The sequence below is a fragment of the Fopius arisanus genome, unplaced genomic scaffold (genome assembly GCF_000806365.1).
Source record: "Fopius arisanus strain USDA-PBARC FA_bdor unplaced genomic scaffold, ASM80636v1 scaffold00087, whole genome shotgun sequence".
Lineage (NCBI taxonomy): Eukaryota > Metazoa > Arthropoda > Insecta > Hymenoptera > Braconidae > Fopius > Fopius arisanus.
Genome location: NW_011887826.1, coordinates 282,964 through 310,286, shown reverse-complemented (window position 1 = coordinate 310,286; position 27,323 = coordinate 282,964). Strand labels below are relative to the sequence as shown.

The following is a 27,323-nucleotide window of genomic DNA, read 5'->3' as shown; positions in this document are numbered from 1 at the left end:
AGGCCCAGTGTTGGCTTCAAGTCCAACAGATCTGTTCATTTCTCTCTCAGGGAGTTTTTGATGGTCTGGAATGAGAGAGACAAGGGGAGGCTACGAGGGAATCAAGAGGAACTCGTAGGCAAATTGTGTGTTCATGAAAATACAATACAAGTTTTCAGCCAGTGAAATAGCTGCTGTGGGATACTGGAACGAAGCGATTTAGATATTTTAATTCGCTTCACACCGTTGGCTAGGTCGTTAAAGTAAATCGTTGGGAATTTACAATGGAGTTTTAGGGAGGAATGAGAGCAAACTACAGCCGTGGAATATAGTGACAGGATTGGTTAAATAGTTTTATTTTTGTTTTGTATAGACCTCGTTTTACTATTAGTTGTCTGGGTTTTGCCTGAGCACGGTGAGTCTGGCAAAGTGCCCAGTGTGTTTGTTTTATTTTATTCGACCTTTTTTTTTTCATTCCCACCGTGGAAAAAAGCCTTCTCTTAATTTCCACCGACGAACGCCTCTTCTTTTCACCCTTTTCTCGCTTTGGCACTCCCTTCTTTCTACAGTGCACCCCGCGCTCACAACCTCCCCTGTCTTTTTAACTCGGGTAAAAAAAAAAAACGAAAACCTCGGAGCTAGGCTTGCGACGCGCTAGACCGTATTTTTCCAATCTCGCGAGATGCCGAGGGTCGCGATATATAATACATAGGTCTATATGAGAGAGACTGGGTTACCACTTCTGGATTCGTCGCGTACGTCGACATAAAGGAGATCAGCCACGAAAGGGATTTTTCATTTCATTTTTACCATTTTTTTTTTACCCTCTCTCTCAGCTCACTGAGCCGGTCTCGAGAAGAGTGGAAGCCATTCACAAGAGTATTATGATATCTGAGATGAAAGACTGACAAACGTTTTTACTCATGAAATTCACGTGTGCGTGCCAATCTCATATCACTCACGTCGATGCAGAGAAACTGTTGGGATTCAATGACAAACAAGAATGAAAAAAAGAAGAAGAGGGGAATAAAAAGGAGACGCTGAATCAAAAGAAATAGACAGAGCAGATAAAAGAAAAATATTTGATATTTCGCAACCAGAAATCCCACTCCAATAACAAACACAACTGATTCCTTTTTCAATCTCTTTTTTGCCCACCCAATGCCTCCCCCGAAGACACAAAACCCTGACAATCGCCCAGGCAGCAGCGTCTTCATGACACTTTTCGCCTCGACTAACCTTTTCCACCGTAGCCCACATATCCTTGGATATATGGAGGTCAACCCCTCAGGCAATGTTTCCCCTTTTTTTTCCCTTTGCTACGGAATCCGTGAGTGTGTCGGTTCAATTCTGCTATCTCTGAACAAGAGAAGAGTAACGGAAGAACCGAGGTAGACGATGTACAACGCATGGAGTGGGATATGGAGTACAGAGAAACCGGTGCTGAGCGAAAACAATGCAACGAAACAAAGGGACAATCGGTTATGATCCCTTTTCTAACTCAGCACATTCCCTCCTCCCGGGTTTTCCTCATGTTTATCCTTTCTCCTCACTCCAGTTTATGCCATTGTAGGGACACACAGACACCCCCGTCGGTCTACACACGGTACCGTGGTTATGGCTGGATGCGTAAGCCCCAGACACTCTTTCTTTTTCAACCAGTAAAAGCGAATAATTAAGACAGCAAGCCCTTGGAGCCTTTCAAGAGACAGACTCCATAGCTGCTGTATACCAGACATGTAGAACCGTCAGAGACCAGAGTCCTGACAGTCTCGTCCTCATTATTACATCGGCCCAGATGTGCTTCTTTTGTTCACCCATCAAAAACCAACAGATGGAGCTGCCAGGACTTTCCCGGAGATGATAAATCACCGTTAACTTCTCTCCCTGCACCACTGCCCCCTTCTTGTGTCCTCCTTGCCCCCTCGTTGCCCCCTCGCTCTTCTATTTCTATCCGAGTCCAAATAAAAACTCATCCCCGTGATAATTCTACGTTTTAGAGCTTTTGCAGATGCAGGGGAATATTTCAGGGTGAACATTGAACTCGCTGTGTCATCTCGGGTAAAAAAAAATGGAATCAGAATATTTTTTCCAAATTTTCAAAAAATTTTTGGAAAACTTTACTTTTGAAGCAAAAAAAAACGGGAAATAAGGCAATGTATTTTATTGTATTTTGTGAAAATGTTTTGGAAACCTTTTCAAAAATTTGTTTCGCAAAATTTTTTTTATCATTTTCTAGAAATTTTTGCGAATATAATTTTTTCTTTTAATTATACTGCTGTTTTCTGACTTTTTTGATTTTTCAATATTCTCAAAAAAAAAAAACGCCATCGAAATCATTTGAAAAGAAATATTCAAATATATTGAATATCAATTATTTCTTCAAAAACCGAATGAATACTGCGAGTTATCTCGCATTAAGTGATAAAGGCACATGAGTCTGACGCAAGACCGCTTGAGTACTAAGACCCTGAGTATACGATAATGCATAATTATCCCTGTTACCATTTACCAGGTACTTTGAATGTCCTGGATGCACTGCGGCGATATTACCTCCCAACGATGACAGCAATTTCTACCAATAATTTCACTGATATGCGAGGAGAGCTTACTGGGGATTAAATGACACTGGCTCCAGTGAGAACAGTGGGGGATTCAGCGTTGTTTCAATTACACGTGCAATCGTACCTCATACTGCATCCACCCCCGATTATTTAACTCCCTTTCATCTAGTCCAGGGTCTGATACCCCCGGCGCTGAATTGGTGTATGCAGCAGAAAGGGATGGTGAGGAAATTGAGGATGAAATTCAATGTGCAGAGATGAGGGAGACCACTCATCGTCTTGTAATCTAACTCACAATGTCACTAACAGCCATCGCCCAACGCTCCAATCGCTACTGCAATCTCATGATGAAGAGGATGAGCAGAAGGGGCTGCATCTTCAGCTCTATTTCGGGGGTTCAGCACCTCTATTCCGTTGTAATTGACTGCCAAATGAGGGTTAAACTCCCTGTCAAGTCGCTGTATTTCGTCGGTCTCAAAAGACTCTAATGATCGTTGATTCGAATTCGTGAGAAGGGAGAGAAGGGACTGTTAATTAACATTAAGGCCCATTCAAGAAAACATTTGTCGCATTTTTCTCAAATATTCTTTCTATTTTTCAGAGTGAGTGAGTTTGCGATATTTTTCCGTCATTCTTCACCGATTTCCATCCAAAAGCCTCAACTATTCTCCACATTTTTGTTCATCATCACGAGATGATAGAGTTTCGATGGGAAATAATGATTTCCTCAGTGTAGATCTGTCTTGTTGAATTGTGAAACAATTTAGGGGTGTAGGACAGAGTCTTTTTCTCGACATCTTCCCATCATCAGTCCTCCCTTTAGACACGCGGACTTTTATCCGTGTGCAGCTTGATGTCTATGTCATATCTTTTATTCTTTTTTCTTATCAACGACTGAGCAAATGGTGTAACTGGGTGCCCCGGGGATGATGGGCTTCAGCTCATTCGTACACAAATACAGGATACCTTCCGTTTTTTCATCCCGCGTACCGTCATCCATCCCTCTTGGCAGTCATTAACGACGATGACTGCGGAGTCTGCGTCTCGAAAAGTCATTTGCCCACTGCCACGACGATAACGAGTGCAGTATTCTCCCAGTCTCTCGCGCAAAATGTACCAGCGATGATTCGAAACTCGCATTTACCCGCCGGCTGTGTCTCCATCCCCCATCACTTTGTTCTCTTGTTCCTGTGCAATACGACGCTCATCCGTTCATTCCCCTCTTTTTTTTTCCCCCTCCAACACTACGTATTCGGATTGTCTCTTTCTGTTCCCATTTTCACAACTCGACGAAAACGACTTTGCTAATCGATCATGGCGATTGCGTCGCTTTTCGCTTCTGTTTGAGATAAAAAAAGGGAAAGGAGTGAGAATGGAGAACACTGAGGATGAGGGAAAAAATGGGAATGGGAAGACAGAGGGATTCTTCTCTGGTACATGGAATGAAATACGGGAATAATTTATTGTGCTCTCGCAAAACACCAGTCTTCAACGCGGTGGAAAATATTTGTGCACACGTCGGCGAAAGGAGAAACAAATACGTGGGAATCTGATGGATTTGCGGGGGAGGCAATCTTTCAGAAAAATTGCTGGACATTTGAATAATATATGATATATTTTGAGAGTTACTGATCACCCTCTCGTGGTCTTAGACGCTGTCTATTTCAATTTCTTCGAATGCCCTTTTAAATACTGCCTATCCTCAAATATAATATCGTAATAATATTTTTATAGGACATCACTTTCTCTATGATTTTTTTTTTGCATTCCCGGGTAAAAAAAATGGCAATCGGAATATTTTTTCCAAATTTTCAAAAAATCTCTGGAAAACTTTTCAAAAATTTTTTTTTATGAAAGAAAAAAAAATCAGAAAACGAAGCAATTTTTTTTTGAAAAGGTGTTGAAACATTTTAAAAAAAACAAGACGTTTTTCTGAGCTCCGGGAAGTATTTTTTCTGTCTGTATAAAAAATTCTCCAGTTCCAGAAGTTTCCAAATGAAAAAAGTCCTGCCGTCGCTCTGTCATCGCTCCTTACCATCCCCCGGAAAAAATAGTCCCGAAAAAGGAGGCCATTGCGACGATAGAGGACCTGAGAAACACGAAGTGCAAATGGGTATAACGTTTGCTCACGAATAATGTGAGAAAGATAAAGCATGAGTGGATGGAAGTGAAATGATGGCTCGTTCGTGGTAGGTTGGTTGTCGTCTAGTTACATCACACCTCATGTGAGAGCATCTCGGTGACGATGGGCTGGCTGAATATTCTAATTTAAAAAAATGTTGCGAATTTTTTTTTTCCAACACGACAATGGAGTAAATTTTCCACAAGTATTTACTTTGAGAGAAGCCGGTGACCCTAATTGTCCAACGAAATGTATAAAACTCGGTGGAAGCAATTAAACGGCTTCACCCATTGAGTTATTTTTCTTCCAAAGTAACCCCATGGGGTGAAACAAATGAAAAGATTGGCAAATATCCCCTCGGGGGCTGAAATCCCCTACAAAAAAAAAGGCGAGTAATGGAGACAAAAGACGATGGGTTCAATAAGCCCCCGTTAAAATGGCTCTCACGACCTTCGGTGGTGGGAAAATTCAGCGGATCGTTAATGCAAAACGTAAATTACATTATCCATCTAGCTTTCAGGCATTTTCAACGGCTCCGTATATCTGTACAAAGCGCTGGAGTGGTTCAATTAATTTTGCCATCGTAACACTTCGTGGCAATAAACGTTCAGAGCGGGTTTGAATAATTGCCCAGGTTGCATGCTTGATGAGACAATAAGTATGGACGCATCGGTGTTAGTTTGTTAATGGTGTGCGTAAGTATTCACTCGAAAATGTGACAAATGACGGATTTTCCCACTTCAGTACTTTATTGCAGCTCAGGGGAGCATTTTGATTCACGCGAGATTCATAAATTCCCACAGCTCTATAACTGGGTTTAAAGGTTTTCCATTATACTTGCAAGATATAATGAGAGATTGGAACGCCAGCTTAATGAGCGATTTAACATACCACAGGCTCGCTCCTCCATTATATTGCCTTACATTATAGCGAATCTATCTACTCGTTTCTCTCATTATTATTTCATCCCTCGATGGATTGTTGCTTTGGCTTATTTTGGGCCTCTGCTTTGGTAGAGGTATATTCATACGTTTTTTTATGCCCTTTGCCGACCGGTGCAGGCACCATATTTACTAAACCGTCCATCTCTCGTGACTGCGTGTTGATGGCTGTACCTCGAGCAAATATTTGCCGGGTTGAGTGGAATTAACTTACCGTGTATATTGCAAAAAACGAGGAAATAATCGACTGGACCTCGCAAATTTGCAAGCTTGCCTTTTTGGGGCAATCAGAGATTACGAATATTTTACAGTAATTTTTTTTTCCTCTAGCAAACATTATAATGATAATTATATCGAGAGATATTAATGGAAATTTTCTAGCTATCAAAATTTTGAGATAAATTCGTATTAGCATTCTGCAGGGATTCGAAATATCTTCATTAGAATTATCGAACTTTATGTTCGTAAAATTGTAAAATACGGTGGATGTGGGGATTTGTTATTCTTCTCATAAACAATTTCCAATTTGGAGAAGGGTGGTTAGTTAATGTTGTACACAGTGATTGCTTGGTGAGAGATCACTGAAGGGTGTTTATTCGGTGAGGGGGTGGGTCGTATACATACAAGAGCAAACGAGAGACACGTCTAAACCGAAAGCATCCCTCTGCGTCACTCGTACAACCCTGTTGGTATACTTGGCCGTACAAGCCGTTTGTCAAGTATCATATCACACAACACTCAACCCCACAAACCTCCCCTCACCTCCTACTTCAGTCTTCCTTCCCCTCCTTTTACATCGTCCACAACGGTATCTCCGGCTAGTGACCTAACTCAACATAGACCCGACCATTTGCAGATCGCCGTACCCTTCGGAGGTCTAGATCTGTCGTTTGCTCAGTCACTTCACCATTACCGCGACCCCCAGACTCTCGCTTCACAGCCAAAAATCCAAACATCATTCCTCCCTGAAATCGTTGAAACGTGAACTACACTCAAAATCGTAGTTAATTGGCATTGCTCTCCCTCGGAGAGAAATTCCGGAAATACCAGAATTTCTCAGTAAAAATTACACGAAATTTAATTCAAATTTCTCTCCGCGCATTTTAAGATTTTCCTCTCATAAATTATGCATAATTATGATTATTTTAATCCTAATGTACGCTGAGTACATTAATTAAATGATAATTAGATTAACGAGCCCCCTAATTTAACCGTCTGAAGATATTTTTTTTTCTTCGCATGGCCAATTTTTTTCAGATCCCTTCGCTCGGTCAACTCTCGCTTATTACAATAGCCAAAGAACTTTTTTCAAATTCCCCTGTGTCTCCTGTGTGTGGCAAGAGGGGAATTCTAGCAACTTCTCTCTTATATCTGTTGAAAATGTGTGTATGACGTTTTCCCTGTGTTGAAATGCCGGGGGAGTAGAAAAAGTGGAAAAAGAGAGAATAGTTCTACATTTTCGTCCGCAATTGGCCCGGAGGGCACGGGAGCGGAGGAAGTCTCAGTGAAAAGCCCAGAGAATGTCTTGGTCACTTAAACCACTGTGGGGACGATGATTCGCCGAGAAATGCACCGGAAGGATTTCTCTATGTATTTTTCTTTTTTCTCCTTCTACCAACTCTTTTTTTATTTCTCATGATCCCCCTCTCAACTGGGGTTATACACACTCAGAGGGAAAAATCTTTTTTCCGTTGTCGTTCTCGTGGACGACCCCTCCAACCTCGTGGGGGTTGACTTATACACCCCTCTTGACTCCCTGACCTTTGCTAGATTAGGATTTATTTTAATCCTTGAGGACCACGAGCTAGAGTCATTTCATTTTTTTCCATTTTTTCATTCCCTTGCTTTTATTTCCAAATTAAACCGCTACATTGAGATATTTTATTTAAAAACCTCCAGTATAATTGCCCAAAAAATTATTATTATTGTTATCATTATTTTTAATGAATGAGTGAATATTTTGAATTTGAAATGAAAGCTTGGGAATGGATATTCCCGTTTATCTGAAAATTGAGTCCTCCCACGCTGCATGATGGTAGTGGTGGCCATTATTCTCTTATTCCTCTTGAAACCGTCAACCTTTACCTACCCAACTACTTGGAGCCTCCTTGGAGACAGCTCTTAAATCAATTGACGTTCCCAGCACTTCTTGACTGCGTAATTTAAAGGAAGAACCGTTGCACACCGTCGACTCGAAGACAGAGATGGTGAGGGAGTCGTTGGATGGGGCTGGAGAAATAGGTACTACACCTTTTCACTCATTGACATATATATAGCAAAGTAAAGGGCCAGAAGTAGAAAAGATGCATCAAAGAACTCCTTCAAAGGACCATTACCCCCCACGAAAATTCACGAGTGACGACAGAATTTTATGATTGAATCATCTCCTCACCTCCTGCCCAACTTTCTCCCGAGAGGTTCTTAATGCAGAGAGCACATTCCACCTTAAATAGCCATTTCGCCTTTGACTTTACTACCCCATCTTTCACCTCGTTTCCATCAATCTGGGCATAAATGAATGATGCAGTCACATTCAATGTTCAATTTCTGTAAATAGACGGTCGTAAATTGATGAAACAAAAGGATCAGGGATACAATGAAAAGAAGTGCGGAGGAAGATGTTGAAATGAGGTGCCACTCCCAGAGACCATCAACTAATGTGGCCCTGTGTGTTGGAGCTGTTGGAAATTCAACTTTTTCTTTCGTCGACACAGCTCTGATGAAGCCTAGGAGATAAAAGTACTACCTGACTTCGAAAATGTACTCTGACTTGTGGAGGGAAGGGCTGATGCAAATTACTTTCGATTTCATTTTCATTCTACCCTCGACAAATCCTGCAGTTTTTAGGGGAGACTTTTCAATGGAAAATTGCAAATGTTCGGGAGTGTTGAGGACGGTAAATTACTTCTGTTGGCGAGACGTCACGTAGCACTGGGGATGGAACGAATTATTTATTCATCAAGGAGATTCCTATTTTAGATGAAACAGGGAACGAGTCTTCTGAATTTAGAGGATTTTAAATATTGTGATAGTTGAAAGATTGCGAATATAATTGTCTTGTACTTTTGTGATGGGAATAGTTTTACGAGAGAAAATGCCGGAATAATTGCATGAAGATTGAATTGTCGCATTGAAAAAAGAACCTCACATGAAATTCCAGAATTTCAAATACATTAAAAGACATTCTGCCCAAAAAAATAATTACCGCATCTTGCTCCTCTCTCAAAGGTAAAATTAATCAACTCAGATAAATATTCTCCACAAAAACGGATAATCATTCCTTCGTATTTATTCGCTCTAATGATTCTCTCAATTTCACAGAACGACTCAACAAAATTCAGAGCGTGTTTGATTAATAATAAGATGAAAAAAAAAAAATTCCCGTGATCTCATATCTCTAAAACCGTGAAATCCCGGGATTCAGCGGCGAAATCTCGAAAACATTTGCGATCCCCCAGCGTTTCAACCGCAAACCATCATTCTCAAATCAAGCCAAATGAAGTTTAATATCCTCGAGCAATCTCTCAACATTATAACTGATACCCCGGGGCTGGGATCTTTACACAGGTAGAATCCCACTTCTCGTCTCAAGACTAGATTCCTCAGTCTTGCAGCGTTGCCCCCGAATTATTAGAGAAGCACACTGAATGAGGTGGGTTGAACCTGTAGACTAACCGGCGTACGATAATTAATCCACTTCTCTCTGGATAAATACCCTGCGGCTGAAAGTGCACCATTGCCAGGGTAAGGGCACCGCACCCTCCACGTTTTGCCAGTTTAACGCAGTCGTGGCCATTGCAAACCCCATTCCTCCGGCTCCCTCAAAACCATACCCAACTAAAATGGTATACGTGGATAGAAACACGTGAAGACCGCCACGATGTTATCCAAGTCTGATGGTTTATCGCTGCGGCTTGCTCCATGGATAGCGCAAATTTCCCCATGCCCTTTTAAACTCCCACAATTTTCATAGTTCGTACTTGTTCATCATCACATATTTACTATGAAGGTTAAACCAACCTCGGTTAATCCAAAAGTTCACTCTAATATCGCTTGCATTATTCATATAATAACACAAGTGGAAAATTACTTTCCGAATTTTCAGGGTAAACCGACGACATTTATTACATTGACCATTTCCCTGGAAATTCATTGATTTTGGTGGAGAAAAATCAATTCGTTATTAATTGTAATGAACTGAGAATGCTTCATATTTAATTAATGTGAAAATTGGTGGGCATGTCCAGGGGAGAACTGAAATTTTATTGAATCCCGGGAATGGCCGAAAAGTTTTCCAGACGAAGTGACCTCAGGTCATTTTTAAATCCACAACCCTGAGAGTCCATCTGGAACGACTGGTAGCCCCGTGAAAATAATTCAACCGTCGACGAGACTTTAATGACGTGAGATTATCAAAAATATTCTCATCCACTCGGTAATTAAAATTCCAACTCTATTTTCCCGGAATTTCTCAGTGGAAAAGACAAGACCAATGGGACAACGCTGGCTAATTAGTATTGGACCTTGTTCGTCCCCGGGTCTTGCATGGAGGGTTTTCTCGTCTACTGTACGAGACCAGAGGAGAACCCAGCGCATTGCAGAAGGGGTGTCTTGGGGGTAGTTCTCGTTAATGAGCCTCCAGTAACGATGCCCCTCCTCTTTTTTTTTCCACCCCCTTTTACCACATGCCCATATATTCCACAGTCTTATTCGCCTGCATAGGATCATCCCCCATATTTCACCCCGAAGGTCTGGCTCGTTAAAAAAAAAAGCCACCACCAAGATTTTTCACCCCTTCCATCCTCCCGCAGGAAAAACGATTAATGAGCATTATGATGGTCCTCCCCCTTCGAACTTTTCACTATTAATCAATTAATGTCCAGTTTACGGAGGGGAAGGACTGCTCGAAGAAGTTAAACGGACGATGAAAAAATGGGAATAGAAAAGGAAGTGGAAATTTACAGGAAATTCTTGGTGAAAGTTTTAGCCGCTGGTGTGAGGGGGAGAAGGGTTACATGAATTATTCTCTCTTCGAACTCAAGTGTATCGGGAGTTTATTTATTTCCGTGGGATCGCTGTAAATCAAGCGCCGTCGAAAAGCTTCGGCGATAAATAAGTTTTCCATCACTCAACCCACTGTACCCACTCCACCCGTCACAGTTTCCAACCACTTCATCCACGTTTATTCTTTCGGGAGAAAAAAAAATATATATTTTCTACAATAGTTATACAGCCACTCCATTGTAACCTCTTTGATATTCGAGTCAAATCACCACTCGCATTCTCATTCGACTCTCTCCTTCATTTTTTTCATCCATTCTTCTTTGGTCTCTGGTCCTTTTCCCTTCCTCACTTCACTTGTGGTCCAGTTGTTCTGGCGGGGGAACTCCATAAATCTGGCAATTGCGTGCACTCGGCATTCGGCCAATAAGTGGTACGTGCAAGGTAGACCGAATCGCGTTGAAATCGTGACACGGGTCCACTGAATTTCCACCCTTTACCCCTCACTACCACCCCCTCGACCCCTCACCTTCTCATTCCACATCTCCGGATCAGTTGTCAATATCGAAAATTACAAATTCGTGGGAGCACATCGAGTGCCTGCAACTGCAAGCGACTCCGCAAAATCTCTCCCTCGACGAAAAAAAAAAACGTTGATAATAAAATGATATTGAAAATAGATCAGAATCTCGTCACTCTGGTTGAGGCTATTGAGATGAAAATTGAATAGAAAAAAAATATCCATCTCCAAACAATGAGAGCAAATGAGAAAAAAAATATATAAAAAGAGGATGGAACGGATATTCCGGATAAATGAAGGCTTCAGAGATGCTGAGTGAGATTCATTTCACCGTGAAAATGCTATTTTCCAAAGCCATTAATATAAATCGACGACAATCTCGTCTCAACGCTCAACAGAAGACTGAATTCTCGTTTTTATCGAGGCACAGAGGGAACACCGTAGCGATTTCATTTTGAATCCCTCCCAGTGGCAACATACGGAAAAATCTTAAGGGTGGAGGGTGCATCGAGGAGTTGAAGAAAAATCTACCAACGGGATAAGTTGTGAACGAATTGGAAAATATTCTCGGTGGGAGAACAGTGGGGGGTACAGAGGAATCGCTTTTAAGGCCGCGAAGAGTCGTACGTACGTACAATTTCAACCTCTGAAAATTCGTTCAAAATGTCTTTGGAGTTTTCCACGTGAGTGTACTATACTAGTCCATATATTTTCAGTACTGAAGTTGTAGTATACATCTCCTGCTCGATTTCATGTCTTCTTCCGCTGTTTCCTATCCACGTGTACACACAGTCACTCTTCTTCAGTTGTTGTCGTTGTTGTTGTTTTTTTTTTCACTGTTTGTACGCGCAATTGTCGGGATATTTCCCCCCTGAGTTAGTCGGTGGTATGTGTATTGTGTACTTGGGGAATTATTGCACGAGGACAACCGCTGAAATGAGAATAGCGTTGTTCATTGAAAATGGAGAACAATATTCTCCCTTGGAAATGCTTTTGCCGAGAAAAAATATCTCGTGATGTTCCAAGTCTAGATTCAAGAAAAATGACTTTTTATTGGGAAATTCAATTCGGGTTACCAATTATTTATAATTATGGAATAAATATCTACGATGATAAAAATTCGTGATTATGTCGATTGGAGTTCTAGTTCCAGTAATTCAAAGTTTTCTAACTCAAAATTTTGAGTGGAATTCTCCAACGGGTATTAAAAAATATTTTCAGTTCATCCAAGCTGGTTAAAAAATGAAAAATATATGAATTAATTTTTAAACTGTCTTTTATCATCAAAAGATTTACTGGCTCCGTAAAATTGTAATGGACAGCCACTGGCGATGAAGATTTCACGAATCATTCGGGTTGAGGTAACACTCGTGCAAATGCAGAACACTCTCGGTCTTCTTTCGAGTTGACCTGAGCAGAAAATGGCAAATCTTATTCCATCTCGGTGTCGTCTTTTTCTCGTCCCTTTAAGCTCTGGTATTCAGTCCCCGGAATATCCAAAACCATTTCATCGCTTACGCCACTCGGCAAATTGAGATGGAGATGGTTTATTCACGGTAAACTGCAGTCGCTTTACATTCACGCTTGCCCGGGTAAAGCTCCATCGATTTCAAAGAATACGGGATTATGCTACATTTTTTTACCGCTTTTGAAATACTTATTCCGATACAAGTGCAATCGGTATTTTCAGTGCAAGGTTCTGCCTCACGGTTACCATTTGTCAATTTCCATGGGGAGAAAAAGCTTTGAGGCTTATACCATAAAATCGCGATCCATCAAAACTCATCGATTTATTAAATTATATTTATTCATTTATTCCCATTTTTTTATTTTATATATCGTTTTTTCATTCCATAATGGAAGAATTTTTTGAATGAAGAAATTTAATTAATATGCTTATACATAATAATTATTTGAACAAATAAGCTGTGTGGCAAAAAATGGTGAGATTTTTCGTTTCATCTGGATTTTTAAAAAAGAGAATTTCGGGGTAAATGTTAATGTAGTGTAAATCATTCCCAACAATCTTTGTAAAAAATTCAAGCTGCGTTCCCTGATGCGCCAAGAATAATTCCCTGCCAGCACTGAATTTCTTGACTTTGCATAGACGACCTCCGAAAAACATAATCTTTTGAAAACTCATTTCATGGCGGAGACAGTAGCCCTCGGATATCCTTAAGATGTTTATTTTCATCTTGTTTCTCATTAAACCGTGCAAACTCTCAGCTTTCCGGTGCGAGGATGAGTCTGAAAAATGGAAGAATGAAAGTGCAAAAAGGGGACAAGGGGTTGTAGCCGGTATATGGTCAGACAATGAAGCAGAAGACTCAATCTCGAGTTGAGGGGAATTCAGCTAGGAGTTGGTAAAGTGAGATTTTTACTCGAGTGAGTTACGAACAAATCTGCAAGCTCGTGCACTCTCTCAAGCTTTACAAAAGCTCTATTTTACCATGTAAAATGGTGACACTGGGATGGGAGTGGAATGGGGATATTTAATTCCATCCGTGATATCGTGTTACTCGTCCTTGTGTATGCAGCTATTTCAGGGGTAGTGAAAAAATTGTGGAGAGAGCTGGAGGGATAGAGTAATGTGAATAATACGGATATGATCCTTCCTCTCTGTTTTTATACGCGACTGGTGGCACCCAGTGGATGTGCTGATGATGACGAGCAACCCCGGATATTAAGAGACACGGAAAACGTATTTTCCAAATTTACATTTTAATAGAGAAAACCACAGAAAAGCTTTGGCCTCAACTTCCTGCTCTATCAAATTTCATCGTCCCTCCTAGTTTATGTTCCATGGAATTTTTCTTTTCCCCCCTTTTTTCTTCTGTAGTATTTCAACCCTTGAAAGCGCTTTTTTTCCACTTCACTCTGTTCATCAAAAAACAATTAAGTGAAATTTGTCATGCGGTTGTTGGATTTTTTTACTCCCATCCATGAGCTCAACTTTAGAGAACAATTAGTTAACTCTTTTTCGAAGAGAGAGAGAAAGTAAAAAACTGAGAGGAAAACAGTAAGGGAAGTAGTTTGTTATGTTTCACTTCTTCTAGTCATTTTCCAAGACTGGAAACACTTGAGGGGGATTTTGGGTGGGTCTGGGGGGTTGGGGATCCTGAGAAGAAGCGCTCGAGGTAAACGACGTGACTTTGCTGGTGTCATGGGGGTAATTAACGAGACTCCGTAGTCTACCAGGTACCGTGGAAACACCTCTGAATGCCAGGGGATATGACCTATGTGCGTCGTTGGTATTGGATGAGGGTATGAGAATAGTGGAGTGTATAATCGTGGAATGGTACCTGCGAGGGCATCGGTGAATGCCAGCACGTACTCCCATAATTGTCGAGGGGTGGCAGTGAGACAACCCCCAACGCTCCACCATAAAATGTCCAATGGTGCAATATACGCTCGTTCTTTCCACTCCAAACAGCCCCTCACCGTAAAAATATAATAAAAAACAATATTGAAATATATATTTTACCACCGGTAAAAAGTACACCCATCCGCTGATATTTTCTCACACCCCAGTTACAACTTTGTCTTAAAAATGTACGAAGTGAATATTTAAATTGTAGTTGTTTGAAGTGAATAATAATTGCATCGACAAATGGAAAAATCCATAAGACAATGAGAAAATTTTTATCCGAAAATCATAACCAGAAAATAATCCCTGAATGATCTTTTGTCACAGATATCCTGGATGAGAATGCGAGACATGCACATACTGACGTCATCGACAATAACGTACACAGGCGATGCAAGATTCTCAGTGAAGCATCCAGAGGGTAGCGACGAGTGGCGATTAACGATAAATTACGTTCAACCAAGGGATGACGGATTGTACGAGTGCCAGGTGAATACCGAGCCGAAAATGAAATTGGCGTTTGCACTACGAGTGGAAGGTAATAAATATTTGAATTCAAATATAAAGTGCAGTGTCGATGAAGCATGTTTAATTAATCTCGCATCCTGTCCCCCTTCCTTTTAAACTCACAACGACAATGTAGGGCAATCGGGTATCGCTGTAGTGATCCGATGTGAACGAGACGGAGGGTTGAAACTTCAATGGGGCTAGGGGTGGATGAAAAGGGGATATGCCTTGGGCACACTGATTAATTCAACTGCGACGCGCCTCAGCCTCACTTTCTCCTGTCTTACTAGCTATATCTTATCCGACACGCCTCGAACATTCAAGAAGGCAAACTCTCTCACACCATTCAACTCACCCCTCTTCAGTCACTGCACTTCAATTCCAAACCCCCCAATCACACCCCCCAATTCTCCCCCTTCAATTCCCACCATCCCCCTGTTCGCCGACATTGTCTCGACCAAGAGAGAAGACTATCAATATTTGCGCGTGAAATCTAGCGCGAGTCGGCGTCCTTCTCTCCCCTGAGAGCTGGGGGGTAATCTGCAATGCAAGCACGAGACAGTGAGACGATACGTCGTCTCGACGAATCCGGAGGATTTCTCTATTTATGGATTGCCCTGTCCTCGTATTTCTTTATTTGGTCGTGAATTTTCAGCTTCCTTGATGGGTGAATGTTCTCAGTCATGAATATCGGGTGGAAGTGACGGTGGAGTACGCTGTTGGCTATTTTTCCTTCAATTTTCGATGGAACTACTAGCTGTAGACATTATTCTCGGGAAATACGACGCATTTCAATGAACGTAAAAATTATATGATTTCAATGTAATTCTTGTGAATTTTTTTATTGCTAGGTTATATTGCATTTCGGTTGAATCGAATTAGTATTCTTCAGTATCGACGCGGGACATTCGAATAATTATCATCGATAATTTTTGATCGAATCCATGGAATGGAGTTTTTTAAAATATTTTTGTATGTGACAATAAAAGGAAAGTATGGAAAAATATTTATGATTATTCAAAAATAGTGATAAAAACGTCCAATGACGAGGTTCCCAGAATTTTCAATAGAAATTGAAAAATCACTGAAAATTCCCGGAATTCAGTCGTAAAAATTGATGGGAAAAATGAAAACCGTGCAGAATATTAATAAACATTCTCTCTCCGTCCACACCACCGAAATTTCCACTCCCGTCACTCGATCTTTAACTCGTTCACTATCATTTTTTTTCTCTTTTATCTGTTCTCTGTCACTCCACTACCAGGTAGAGACCGTGTCTCCGACGCCAAGACGGACGCGGTTCGACGCAAATTGAAATCAGGTTAGAAATGAATGGCATTTCGTTTGATCATGTCCTCAACTTCATTTCTCACGATCAATCAATATTTTTCAAACTCGTAGATACATTGTTCATGATTTATTGAATTTTATTTTCGTAGTCGATTGTGTGAATTTTCAACGGAATGTGTCTGTTAACCCCCAAATCGTCTGGGGTGTATAAAAAAAAACGTGGATATCTCGACTGTGCACGTCGACGTAGTTCTCGGGGTTTTGAGCCTGCATGAGCGATACGACTCGACAGGGTGAATCCCCGAGGTGACATTTGCCATCTACCTCTATCCCACCGTCCTCTCCATCTTCCACCGTTCATTTTTTTTAGAGGATCCGGGGTATGAGGGACTGGAAACGATAAATCGTTCTCCGCGGTCATCCGGAAGATCGATAACTTCCGGTGAACGAAAGAAGGAGGACCACATACTGCACAAACCGACGACACTGAAAACCCTCCCACAACCTCACCACCTCCTCCCTCCTGGGATCCATTACTCGTCGTAAATTTTATGTACGACGCCGTTCTGTGATACCTCGAAAAATACTTCAAGAGCATGATTACGCTTTTTTCATCATTTCTACTAGTTCTCAGACTCACAGAGAGAAGAATCCTTTCTTCAAGGAAAAAAAAACGTCAGCTAATTCGAGAAACCCTCAAACAACTCATTTTTTCATCCCTTAAAAAGAAATAGGAACTGCACTTTATTAGTTTTTACTAAAACACCTGAGCATTTCAGGGTAATGACGAGCAACCGAAAGGTCTCTATTATTTTGAGGGAAAAAAATGTTCAAGTTAGTGAAAAAGTCACTAGGTTCAAGAATATCCGACTATTAGTTCCCGCGAAAGAAGGATTCTTTTATCTCGGAATTTTTTATTTTCATGTGCTCCACTCTCACATCTACTATTTCGATCTTCTTTCGTTTTATCTTTCACGCTCGATAAGAAAAACTAAAATAGGTCTCAGGGTTGTCTGAAGCTATAAATGTTCGAAAGCTGGTTATGTCGTAGTTTGATGAACTCTAGCACCCTCTCCTTTATCATCCCCAATGGGCTCACCTCCTCGATTCCTCGTGAATCCTGGGATCCTGACTACTAAAGAAAATTGACGCTCCTTTAATCCACCATCAATTTTAAATGTCCCGCAAAGTGGGATTTAACGATCACCCAGAATCTAAAGTTGAGGCGGATATTTTCCGCTGATCTTGTGTGTTGCAGCGGCACAAGCGAAAATCCTGGGTCCTGAGGACGTTTACGTTAAGAAGGGTAGTACCATAAGCCTCACGTGCACAGTTAATGTGCAGAGCACACCACCAAGCAGTGTTGCCTGGCATCATGGCGCATCTGTTGTGGATTTTGATAGTCCAAGGTAAATTTATATCCCTCATTCATAATTACATGGGCAAAAAAAAAATTGTAATCGAAATGTTTTTTCCAAATTTGCAAAAAATTTCTGGAAACTTTTCAAACAATTTTATTTTTTGGAAATGCTTTGAAAAATTTTTCAAATATTTGATTCGGAAAATTTTTTTTATAATTTTCTAGAAACTTTTACGGATATACTTTTTTCTTTTAATTATACTGTTGTTTTTTTACTTTTTCGGTTTTTTAATGTTCTCAAAAAAAACGCCATCGACTTTGAACTTTTTTTTTCTGTTTCGTGTTCTGTGAGAGAAAAATCGGGAGACATTTTTTCCTTCCGATTTCTTCTTTTTGGAATAACTCAATGAATATTCCTCGTCGGAAATTATTTAATACATATATTTGATAATCCGAGTGTTCACCACAGGGGTGGGGTATCCCTGGAAACGGAGAAGACAGAAGCTGGAACAACGAGTAAGCTACTAGTGACGCAGGCAAGATCGACCGACAGCGGAAATTACACCTGCATTCCAAGTAATGCCAACTCTGCGAGTGTAACGGTCCACGTACTGAATGGTAAGTGGCTTCTTTACCAAAATATCCAAGACCACTGTATTCCGTTTTCATCCCCCATCTTGACGACCTCCACATCCGCTGACATAAAATCCAATGACGCTGACGGAAAGACGGAGTGGAATGATCTTGGGAGTCAGGCCGTTCGCTTCACCAGATCTAATTTAACTTAATATTCACTCCAGTTCGAAAATAACTGCCTCGACCTAATTTCAAATCCAAGATTTCCAAGATTTACCTTACCGATTCAATTTTACCGAATGCCAATCATACGTCAATTTGAGACCCTCGGGGCTGATCTATAAATTTTCTACGGTGGAGTGCCATTTTTTAAATTCCATTTTTTCATCAACCAGTCATTTAGTATATAATCAGTCCACCGATAATATCAGAACTCTCGAAGAGCGGAAAAAAGTGAGAATGAAAAATATTGAAATCACCGAAAAATTTTTTTCCGCCGCGAAAAAGGGAAATACTCACCTGGGTAAAAAAAAAATAATTTTATCGGAATATTTTTTCCACATTTCCAAAAAATTTCTGGAAAACTTTCCAAAAATAAAATTGTTTTGTTTTCCAATTTTTTTTTGTTTCAAAACAAAAATTTCTGGAAAGTCTTCCAGAAATTTTTGGAAAATTTAAAAAAAATATTCCGATTACAATTTTTTACCCGGGCACCGGGAAAAACGAATCACGACAGAATATGACAAAAGCGTTGCGGCCGATCCTGGATGGTTCCCGCTCTGTAATATTTACGACAATCACTGGAGGTCTAATCCGAGTTTGCGTGGCAATAGCTCCATTATAGTTGGGCGTGTTATCAAAAAATTTTCACGAATACATTCAACACTAGCCAACTTGGACGAAGGGTGAGTGTGAGGGTGGACTGTGTGCACCGGTTTTCAATGTTATGTGCAATTCATAATCGCGTTAATACGGCAGATCGTACGTGGCGCGAACCACCACCGGATACCCGCTTGACCACTTCCACCCTCCACCCACCTACCCTCTTCCAATTCCATATCATCCCAGTATATTCACCCCCTGCCCAGTGTATTCGCATTGTAGACCCAGGGTGAGGAGGTTTATCGTGAAATAATTGAAATTTGCGGTCAATTTTGTAGTGTAATCAGCTATGTTTGAAATAACGTCGATGGCCAATGTGGTGACACTGTACGCTGGGGAGTAAATTAATTATGCAGACGAACTGTGCAGCATTAATTTCTGCCTGTCGAATATACATTGGACTGGAGAGGCTGTGCGTGCCTTTTTTGGGATTAATAAAATAGGATTCAAGCACCAATTCCACGGAACTTACTCTGATGTTAATATGATTCATTTTCATTGCAAGTGTTAAGCTTTTTATAAAGTACATCCATTATTTGTAGTGAGAATTACGAATTGAATAGCGTCGGCTCTCTAAAAAATTTATAATTATCATTTTTTTCATCTTGTTAAACTGATTGGATCGCGGGATTTCGTTTGAAGAGCGAATTTTCCCGAATAATTCAGCATGAATATTAAATACCAGCAAATATCTGGTTCCATTTTATTGTAATTTGTTGTGAAAAAAGGCAGAAAGATTCACCGATACGCTCAAAGAACTTTAATAACTTCAATTTGAAAATTATCCTAGTAATTGGAATATTGTCCCCAATTTTCACACGTACATGCGTTTGACTGCAATAAATATTGATTTGATATTGCGCACGGTAATGGCAGTAATTACAGGTGCTGGTGGTCAGGTTTTTTTGGGTCATTGAAAATGGAGAGACATTCGATACCGTTGCCAATACTAGACTGCTGGCAGCCTCATGATCATTCGAGAGCCTCGAATTACCAATGCCGATATTTACCCGATACGTAACGAGAAATCTCTCATGGCATTTATATCCTTTAAATGAACACGAAAACCTATCGAATATATTCGTTTTCCACGGATAAGTTCGCTATTAATACCGAATGATTCCCACCAACTTTTGTTAACAAAATCAATTAACATTTCGATTCGTTAATTCCACATGAAATTCAAACAAAACATATTGTTGTTCGTAACATTCCATTTGTTTCCACTCAATCGATAACTCAATCTGATGATAAATGATGATATTAAAACTCGACTGAACTTCGTTTACCTCGAATTGAATTGATGACGAAATAACGACGATTCAAGTATTTTTTATTTTTTCGTGTCGACTCGACGAGTGCAATCCCTGAGAAATAAAAAGAGTGAAATGAAAATATCATTGGCAATTTTAAGAACAATATTGCCAATCGATTTTGCCTTCATCGCTGGGAACATTGGTATCCAATAGATTTGTACCCAACTCCCGCGAATCGTTCCAATTCTCCCGTTGGCAGATGGAAAAGCCGTGGTTATATCCCGATCAACTTCACGTTTTCCTCATCAACTTCACGTTGATCCTCTCCCATTCGCTGACACTTTCCTCATCCCCTGCTTACTAGTCCACGATATTCAATGTAGATTGGATTGTACTCGTGTATTTCTATGTCACACTCAAGTGAAACATGGAGAATTAACGGTGGTAATTATACAGTGAGTGTACGTGGCCAACGAGTATACCAGTTCTAACCCACTGTTTACCGGGGGTGGAGAGCGATCGTTGCGATCGGTTAACTAACGAGATACTAAATTATCCATGACGGTAGGGTGTTCGGTAATAGATCAAAAGTGATCATGATGCGTTACGCTGTCGAATGTTGCGAGAGTATCGGCACTATCCACCGCATTCACTCGGTCATAATATGAGGAGCGAGGTACAAGCTATCGTTAATGAGGTAAAGGTATAGCCGTCAATCTCGGGACCGTAGGGAGCTCCTAACGACTTATCGTCTTGAGTCATAAAAATATTCAATAATTCCCCCCATTTCAGGGTACTACAATAAACGCAGATATAAACAGGTGAAATCGACTTAATTCCGAATCTCATTTTCGAGGAATATCACTGAATCGGAGTGAGATAGCGAAATTTTCAATACTACCTGTTTTTTAGAGTGGGATGGGACCTACTAAAATGGTCCCTATGAAAATTTCACTATTTCCCTAGATTCGGAGATATTCCTCGATTATTCACAATGAGGATTCTGAAAAAAATGCTGTGCAGTACATCAGTACTATTATCGTTTTTTTTTAATGAAAATTCATGAATAAAATGATTGATTCGATTTTAAATTGTAGTAAATTATGTTGGACATGAAAATTTTTGTGTTGCAGGAGAGCATCCAGCAGCAATGCAGCATGGTGGCAGCTGCGGGGTAGCCCCAACAATTTTGCTGGCAAGCCTGACTCTCCTGATAGCTAATTTGCTGAGATGAGCGAATACTGGCGACATGTAGAGGCCTAATAAATTCCAAAGACAACACTCAACGATGAGTCGAAATAATGCAGATATTAATGAAGTGGATGATCGAGGCAATTTCAAGAGGAAATGCGTACGTTCCTTAATCAAAGTGTGAGTGTTGATTTTTTGATGCCTGTGTGCGTGCTCATTCTATATATTTTCCAAGAACAATGTTTATATGATCCAAGGAACATGACGATAATTAAGTGACTGGGCTATAAATTAATATTCAACTAATCAATTGATACGAGGGTGAATGATAGTTAACAAGTGATACGGGACGTAAGTTTAAACTCTGTAAATCAGTAAATTATCAGTAGACTTAATGATGATTAATTCAACCATTTCCGGTTATTACTGTACAGTACATTGTATTTAAATGGAGATAAATAAGCAATTGAGGTGAGTCCATTAACCGTCATCATAGTGAAATGAATCGAATCTCAGAATTTCACGTTGTACGTGCAATCATTGGGAAAATTGAAATAATAATTACGAAAAAATGGAGAGGCAAATTCTGTAAACTCAAGTTCACAAGCTTTTTCAGTTTAATGTGAAAGAGGATCGGATAAGGAGGGCTGGAAACTAAAACAATACATTTAAACCAGCATAACGAGGAGAAAAAGCACAAGGGAATAAAAGTATAGCTGTGAGATAATAAAAAGTTATCTACGGGGCGTGGAGGTTATCCACATCTTCATTACCACCCCCTTTCTTCTGTCATTTTTCTTTTCTTTATATATTTTCTTCCAGTACCATTTTATTTGCGTCAGTGTAGTACCGAGAATCCTTTATCTATTTAAAAATTCGAGGGGTGAATTGACATTTAAATCGCTGCTCTGCTCTATGACATTTTCAAAAGCGACAGATCAAAAGTATTTTACGATATTTTCAATAATTATTCTCACGTGACAACATCTAAATTATCGAGAGGTGTTAACGGGATTAGGAAATACGTATATTAAAACTAAATATATGAATATAAATAAATTAAATGAATATTTATTCGTTGTGTATTGAGGTGATGTTACGAATTATGCCAAACGAAAAATTGATCCATCAGATTTTACGATCGGTTGAGGAATCGTTAATTATCTCTGGAAAATGAAAAAAAAATTCTTTGCAATTATTTTAATTGTCGAATTGACAGAAACATAGGGAAATTCAGTGAGAAAAGTATGAATTCATTAAAATTCTAATTGAATACTATAGTTGCATACGGTAATGCTACTTTGATAGCTCATAAATCACCATTAAATTAGAGAAATTTAAATAAACTAGGCGAAATGCAGGAGGATAATCGAATATCGTACCAGTTAATTGAATACTCGAGAGAAAATAATGACACAACTACAAGATTAATTTTAGGATGTATAGATTTTTTATAAAAAAAAATAAGAGAGAGGATCATTAACGATGAAAAATAATGAGAATATGCACCTCGACGAGCTGACATTTAAGACTGTTGAATTCTCGACGTTTTGAAAGAAAATGAAAACGCTTTGTTTCAGATTAAAAAATATATATTTAACGGGAGTGAGAGATTGTAACAAAAAAAAAAACAAAGAGCGGCGATTCTAACACTATGATAAAGAAAAATAATAATTTATAGTATTATTTCATTCCATATAGTTTATACGACGAATGTAAATGGAAATATGTAAAGTTTAATCCCACGGAGACAGTGAATCGTTCAGAGTAACAAAATAAAATTCGAGTGAATCAGCATCGAGGGAGAAAATGAAATGATTGAATTTTCTTCGCATGAAATATTGGTTTTCGAATCCTTTCAAGTATTCCATCGTTGCCAATAAACGAGAAATCATAAAGCCCTTGAATTTTCAGTCCCAATAGACGGGAATTCATACAGTTCCATTACCTTTTATTACACTCGCGAGACCACACGACAATGATATTCGATTTAACTCTTTTTAATTTCAATTTGTTGCAATTATTCAACTCTGATGTACCATTCCTCAATTCAGTCAAGATCCAACAATAGATTTTAGTGTTTCGTAATTGAGTAACAGGACATATCTCACGTTTTATTCTTTCATCTCGTTCGGGATATCTCCCTCGTGCTGACGTTTCTCGATCAATCAATTTTCGAGGAACACTAATGGGACGTCTCAGGACACTCGCTGAAGGGAAATAACGTGACAGATATAGACGAAACGAGAGAATAAACGAGGAGATTGAGAGATGGGGACGAGACAGATGTGGAGTCTTGAGGTACGAGCTGAATGGTGTCACGGGAAATTCTCACCCGTGTTGAGTTTTATAGAGAGAAAGAGAAAATAAATATAACTAGGAGCTGCATTGTACATAAACGTTCATACCGATAAACCAAAAAAAAATGTGTATCATGTTGTAGGAAAAATAAAAATCGGCAGAAAACGTGAAAAAAAAGTAAATAAAAAGTGATGAGAGATGAATTGATCAGGAGTGACTGATAACGATGCGAGGACGATAACAGATAATGTGAAAAAATAATATCTCTTGACGTGACCCTACTGTTTAAATAAATGTAATGATTATGGAAAAAAAATGGCAAAGATGAAATAAGAGGTTGTGGATTGTCATTTCTCAGGGAACCAAGTCCCTCAGTGGAATATAATAACTCCGTTCCTTTTTCTTCCCTCGGCGAATCCTCGGGCGAAAAATTAAATGAAACCCGCCTCTCTTGGGGTGGAAAAAATGTCGGGGGAAAGAATGGGGAAAAGCGCAGCCCACAGAGGAGTGGAGGAAGAAGTTGGGCTGGTGGTGTGCGAAAGTATTAATTTAATTGCTCACCGTGGTATGTAATTATGAAGCTTCCAGGCGCCGAAGGAGAGGTGAGTGGTCTCGTACTGCTTGCAATTTTCATCGTGGCCCACGTCCAATATATTCTTCTCCCTTTTCTTCACTCGTCTTTCTGCTAATTGCCCGCTGCCTTTGGATATCATTTTCGGGAGCAAAAAGTGAATCACAACTTCTCCGCGAAATTTAAACGCAAAAAACTTTGAGATATATCGCGTCATAGTTCACGTAATTGAGAGGAGAAATTCTTATTGTAATTATTTTTATGGGAAAATGGTGAATTTTTTATTTTAATCCCGTTAATTTCTCTGGGTTGCAATCTGATTTTCTAGGAACTGGTTGTTTTTCGGATCTTTTGTGGAAAATTAAGTTCTGGGAATCATAAATTTTCTGGGTTATTCCCGGAAAATTTGCCCTTATCTCCAGGGATTTTTACGTGAGTCGTTCCGTAATTTTTGTATTGACCTCGGCTTCATGTAAAGATAAGGGACGACATGGAAAAATAGCGTTGTAACGTCCGGGTAAAAAAATGGTAATCGGAATATTTTTTCCGAATTTTCAAAAAATTTCTGGAAAACTGAAGGAAACAACAGGATAATAAAAAAAAAATTATCTTCGCAAAAATTTTCTGAAAATCTGGAAAAAATATTCCGATTACAATTTATTTACCCGGGAAGTCTAAATTCTTTACAAATATTTCCAGAAGAATCGTATGGACAGCAGTAATTTTCATACGAACAGAATTTGATCTTTCTTTTTTGATAACTTGGATGTGGGAATTTCCTCCTAATTGGTTGAAATTATTAATCCCAACGAAATAAAGCATTACGATTAACTGTTCTTCATTCTTCGCTGTTAATCAATCACACCGATTTTAATTAAATGTTTTCTATCTATGCGAAAACGTCCAGCATCCTCGGTAGAGGCATAATATTTAATTTACTTCCATCAGCAAACTGCGTCACCAACGCGAATTTTAATAGCGAAAATCCAGTGAATATCGCAATGTCGTGTTGGCACATTGACCCCTTTGCCCCTTCGGTACTGTCAATGAAACGAACGAATGGCAAAATTCCTCGGATTTAAAATCACTCGTCCGTTCATTATCATGGAACGTGGACAGACGTATGGATATTTTTATACGCCATACGCGTATGTAAACGCGTGACAAGCTTGGAAAAAAAAGTGAAAAAATAAATACAATCAATTTGAAAAACAAAAAAAGGAAAAAAAATTTGCAAAAAGCTAAACATGCAGAAAAACAATGAAGATACAGCGAATGCGCAGCAACAAGGATGTTGGCAGGATGAATGAATATCCATGGATCTGTATAAAATGCATTTCTCTCCTCTATTTTCACGATGCTCTTCAAAAGCTCTCGCTTGAAAAAAAAAAAACCTCTTTCCCACGCCTCCTCCACCCTTCCAAACCTCCCCGCGAGTGGGGGCTGCAACCCCCGCCACTTCCGTTCATTGGCTGATAAAATATCAGCCGTCCATCGAGTCGTGTTTGCCGATATTTTACCAGTTTAATTGTTTTTCGATAGCCGGGAGCTATTCGAGCTCACTGCCCTTGCTATTTGTTATGTCGAAATTGAATTGCGCCAACGGACAAGATGGCAAATACTTTTTTATCGCCAGCACCATTTTTTTTTCTCCTCCGTGCCGATGGGGTTTCTACCCGACCTGCCACTTTTTTTTCTACCTGGGCATTTTTATGTCACAGTGTATTTGCGCTGCAACCACGGAACGGTTACTTTATCTTTTTCAGAAGATCGGCGAAAGTTCTTGGAGTGAATTTGAGATTGTTATTTACTCATTCACTGACTTCCACTACTTTGTCAATTAATCCTCATCAAATAATTTGTATTTATTACTTATTCACGTGACTATTATTTATTGAAACGTGTCATATGCAGTTTAAAAATGCAAAGAAAAATGAAGAATAATAAAAAATTTGCATCAACATTAAAATGCAAGCTACGCTGGGCAAGGAGCGCGCCCTAGTATACAGTAATAAAAAAGTTTGACAACTGAAATTTTAATGTTTACCCCCTGAAAACCATAAAACAACCCCAAATCCCCAACAAACAATTTCCCACGTTCCTCACTAACCGACTAACCCACAGCGGCATGTTTTTGACACCAGGAGACACCCTACGGTACATATTCATTGTGTCCTCAGATTCTCCCATTCACATTTAGCCAACCACCATTGCGGATAAACTAACCTTCGATTTAGCGTAGGTACTGGGCAGACTATAAATTTATTGTCATACAACCCAGCGTTAACCAATGTGTCCCACAAGAGACCATACCCTGGCACAATGCGTAACCCCTCTACCCCAAAATTTGCCCACTCCCTGTATTTATAACCCAAGGTGCATAAACATCCACCCCCGAAGTTCCACAGTCAGTGGAAAATAATTGTACAGGATATGTGTAAGTGCGCGGGGTATAGTACCCACCCCCTGATTCTAGCCGCAATTCACCCGTAACAATCATAAACCATGTTGATTAACGAGACCATAACACGTAAATTCAGCGTTATTTTATCCACCAACTCCACATCCCCATGCCAGTTAGGTTTTCCACTGGCTTCATCGCTCCTCCACCCTCCGTTAAAATGTGTTTTATACCCCTAAAACTATTAACCGATAATTAAGCCCCCATGAAAATGAGATCTGATTTCCCACGTGTAAATACATTAATTGAGCCAGAACAAATTGATTAATTTGGTATTCAGGATAGAGTGAAAGTGGTTGGGAGGAAAATTGAGGGGGCAATGAAAAATATGAATGAGAAAAATAAAAGGTGAAATTGTTGAATTATAATTTCGCTTTATTCCATGGCATTTTTACTCATTCACTCAGGCATGCGTGGACACTGGCTATGAATAT

At 39.7% G+C, this 27,323-nt stretch overlaps 1 protein-coding gene across 1 annotated transcript in view; it reads left to right on the top strand.

Moving 5' to 3' along the window:
- LOC105270424 (hemicentin-2) overlaps nucleotides 1–24,158 on the top strand; it is a 69,905-nt gene extending 45,747 nt beyond the window's left edge. Inside the window, exons 3-6 of the mRNA XM_011311335.1 lie at nucleotides 14,822–15,032; nucleotides 17,550–17,700; nucleotides 18,121–18,269; nucleotides 21,499–24,158. Coding sequence (XP_011309637.1) covers nucleotides 14,822–15,032; nucleotides 17,550–17,700; nucleotides 18,121–18,269; nucleotides 21,499–21,599 — 612 coding nt within the window. The 3' untranslated portion in view covers nucleotides 21,600–24,158. The remainder of the gene's footprint in view (nucleotides 1–14,821; nucleotides 15,033–17,549; nucleotides 17,701–18,120; nucleotides 18,270–21,498) is intronic.
- The last annotated feature ends 3,165 nt before the right edge of the window (nucleotides 24,159–27,323 follow it).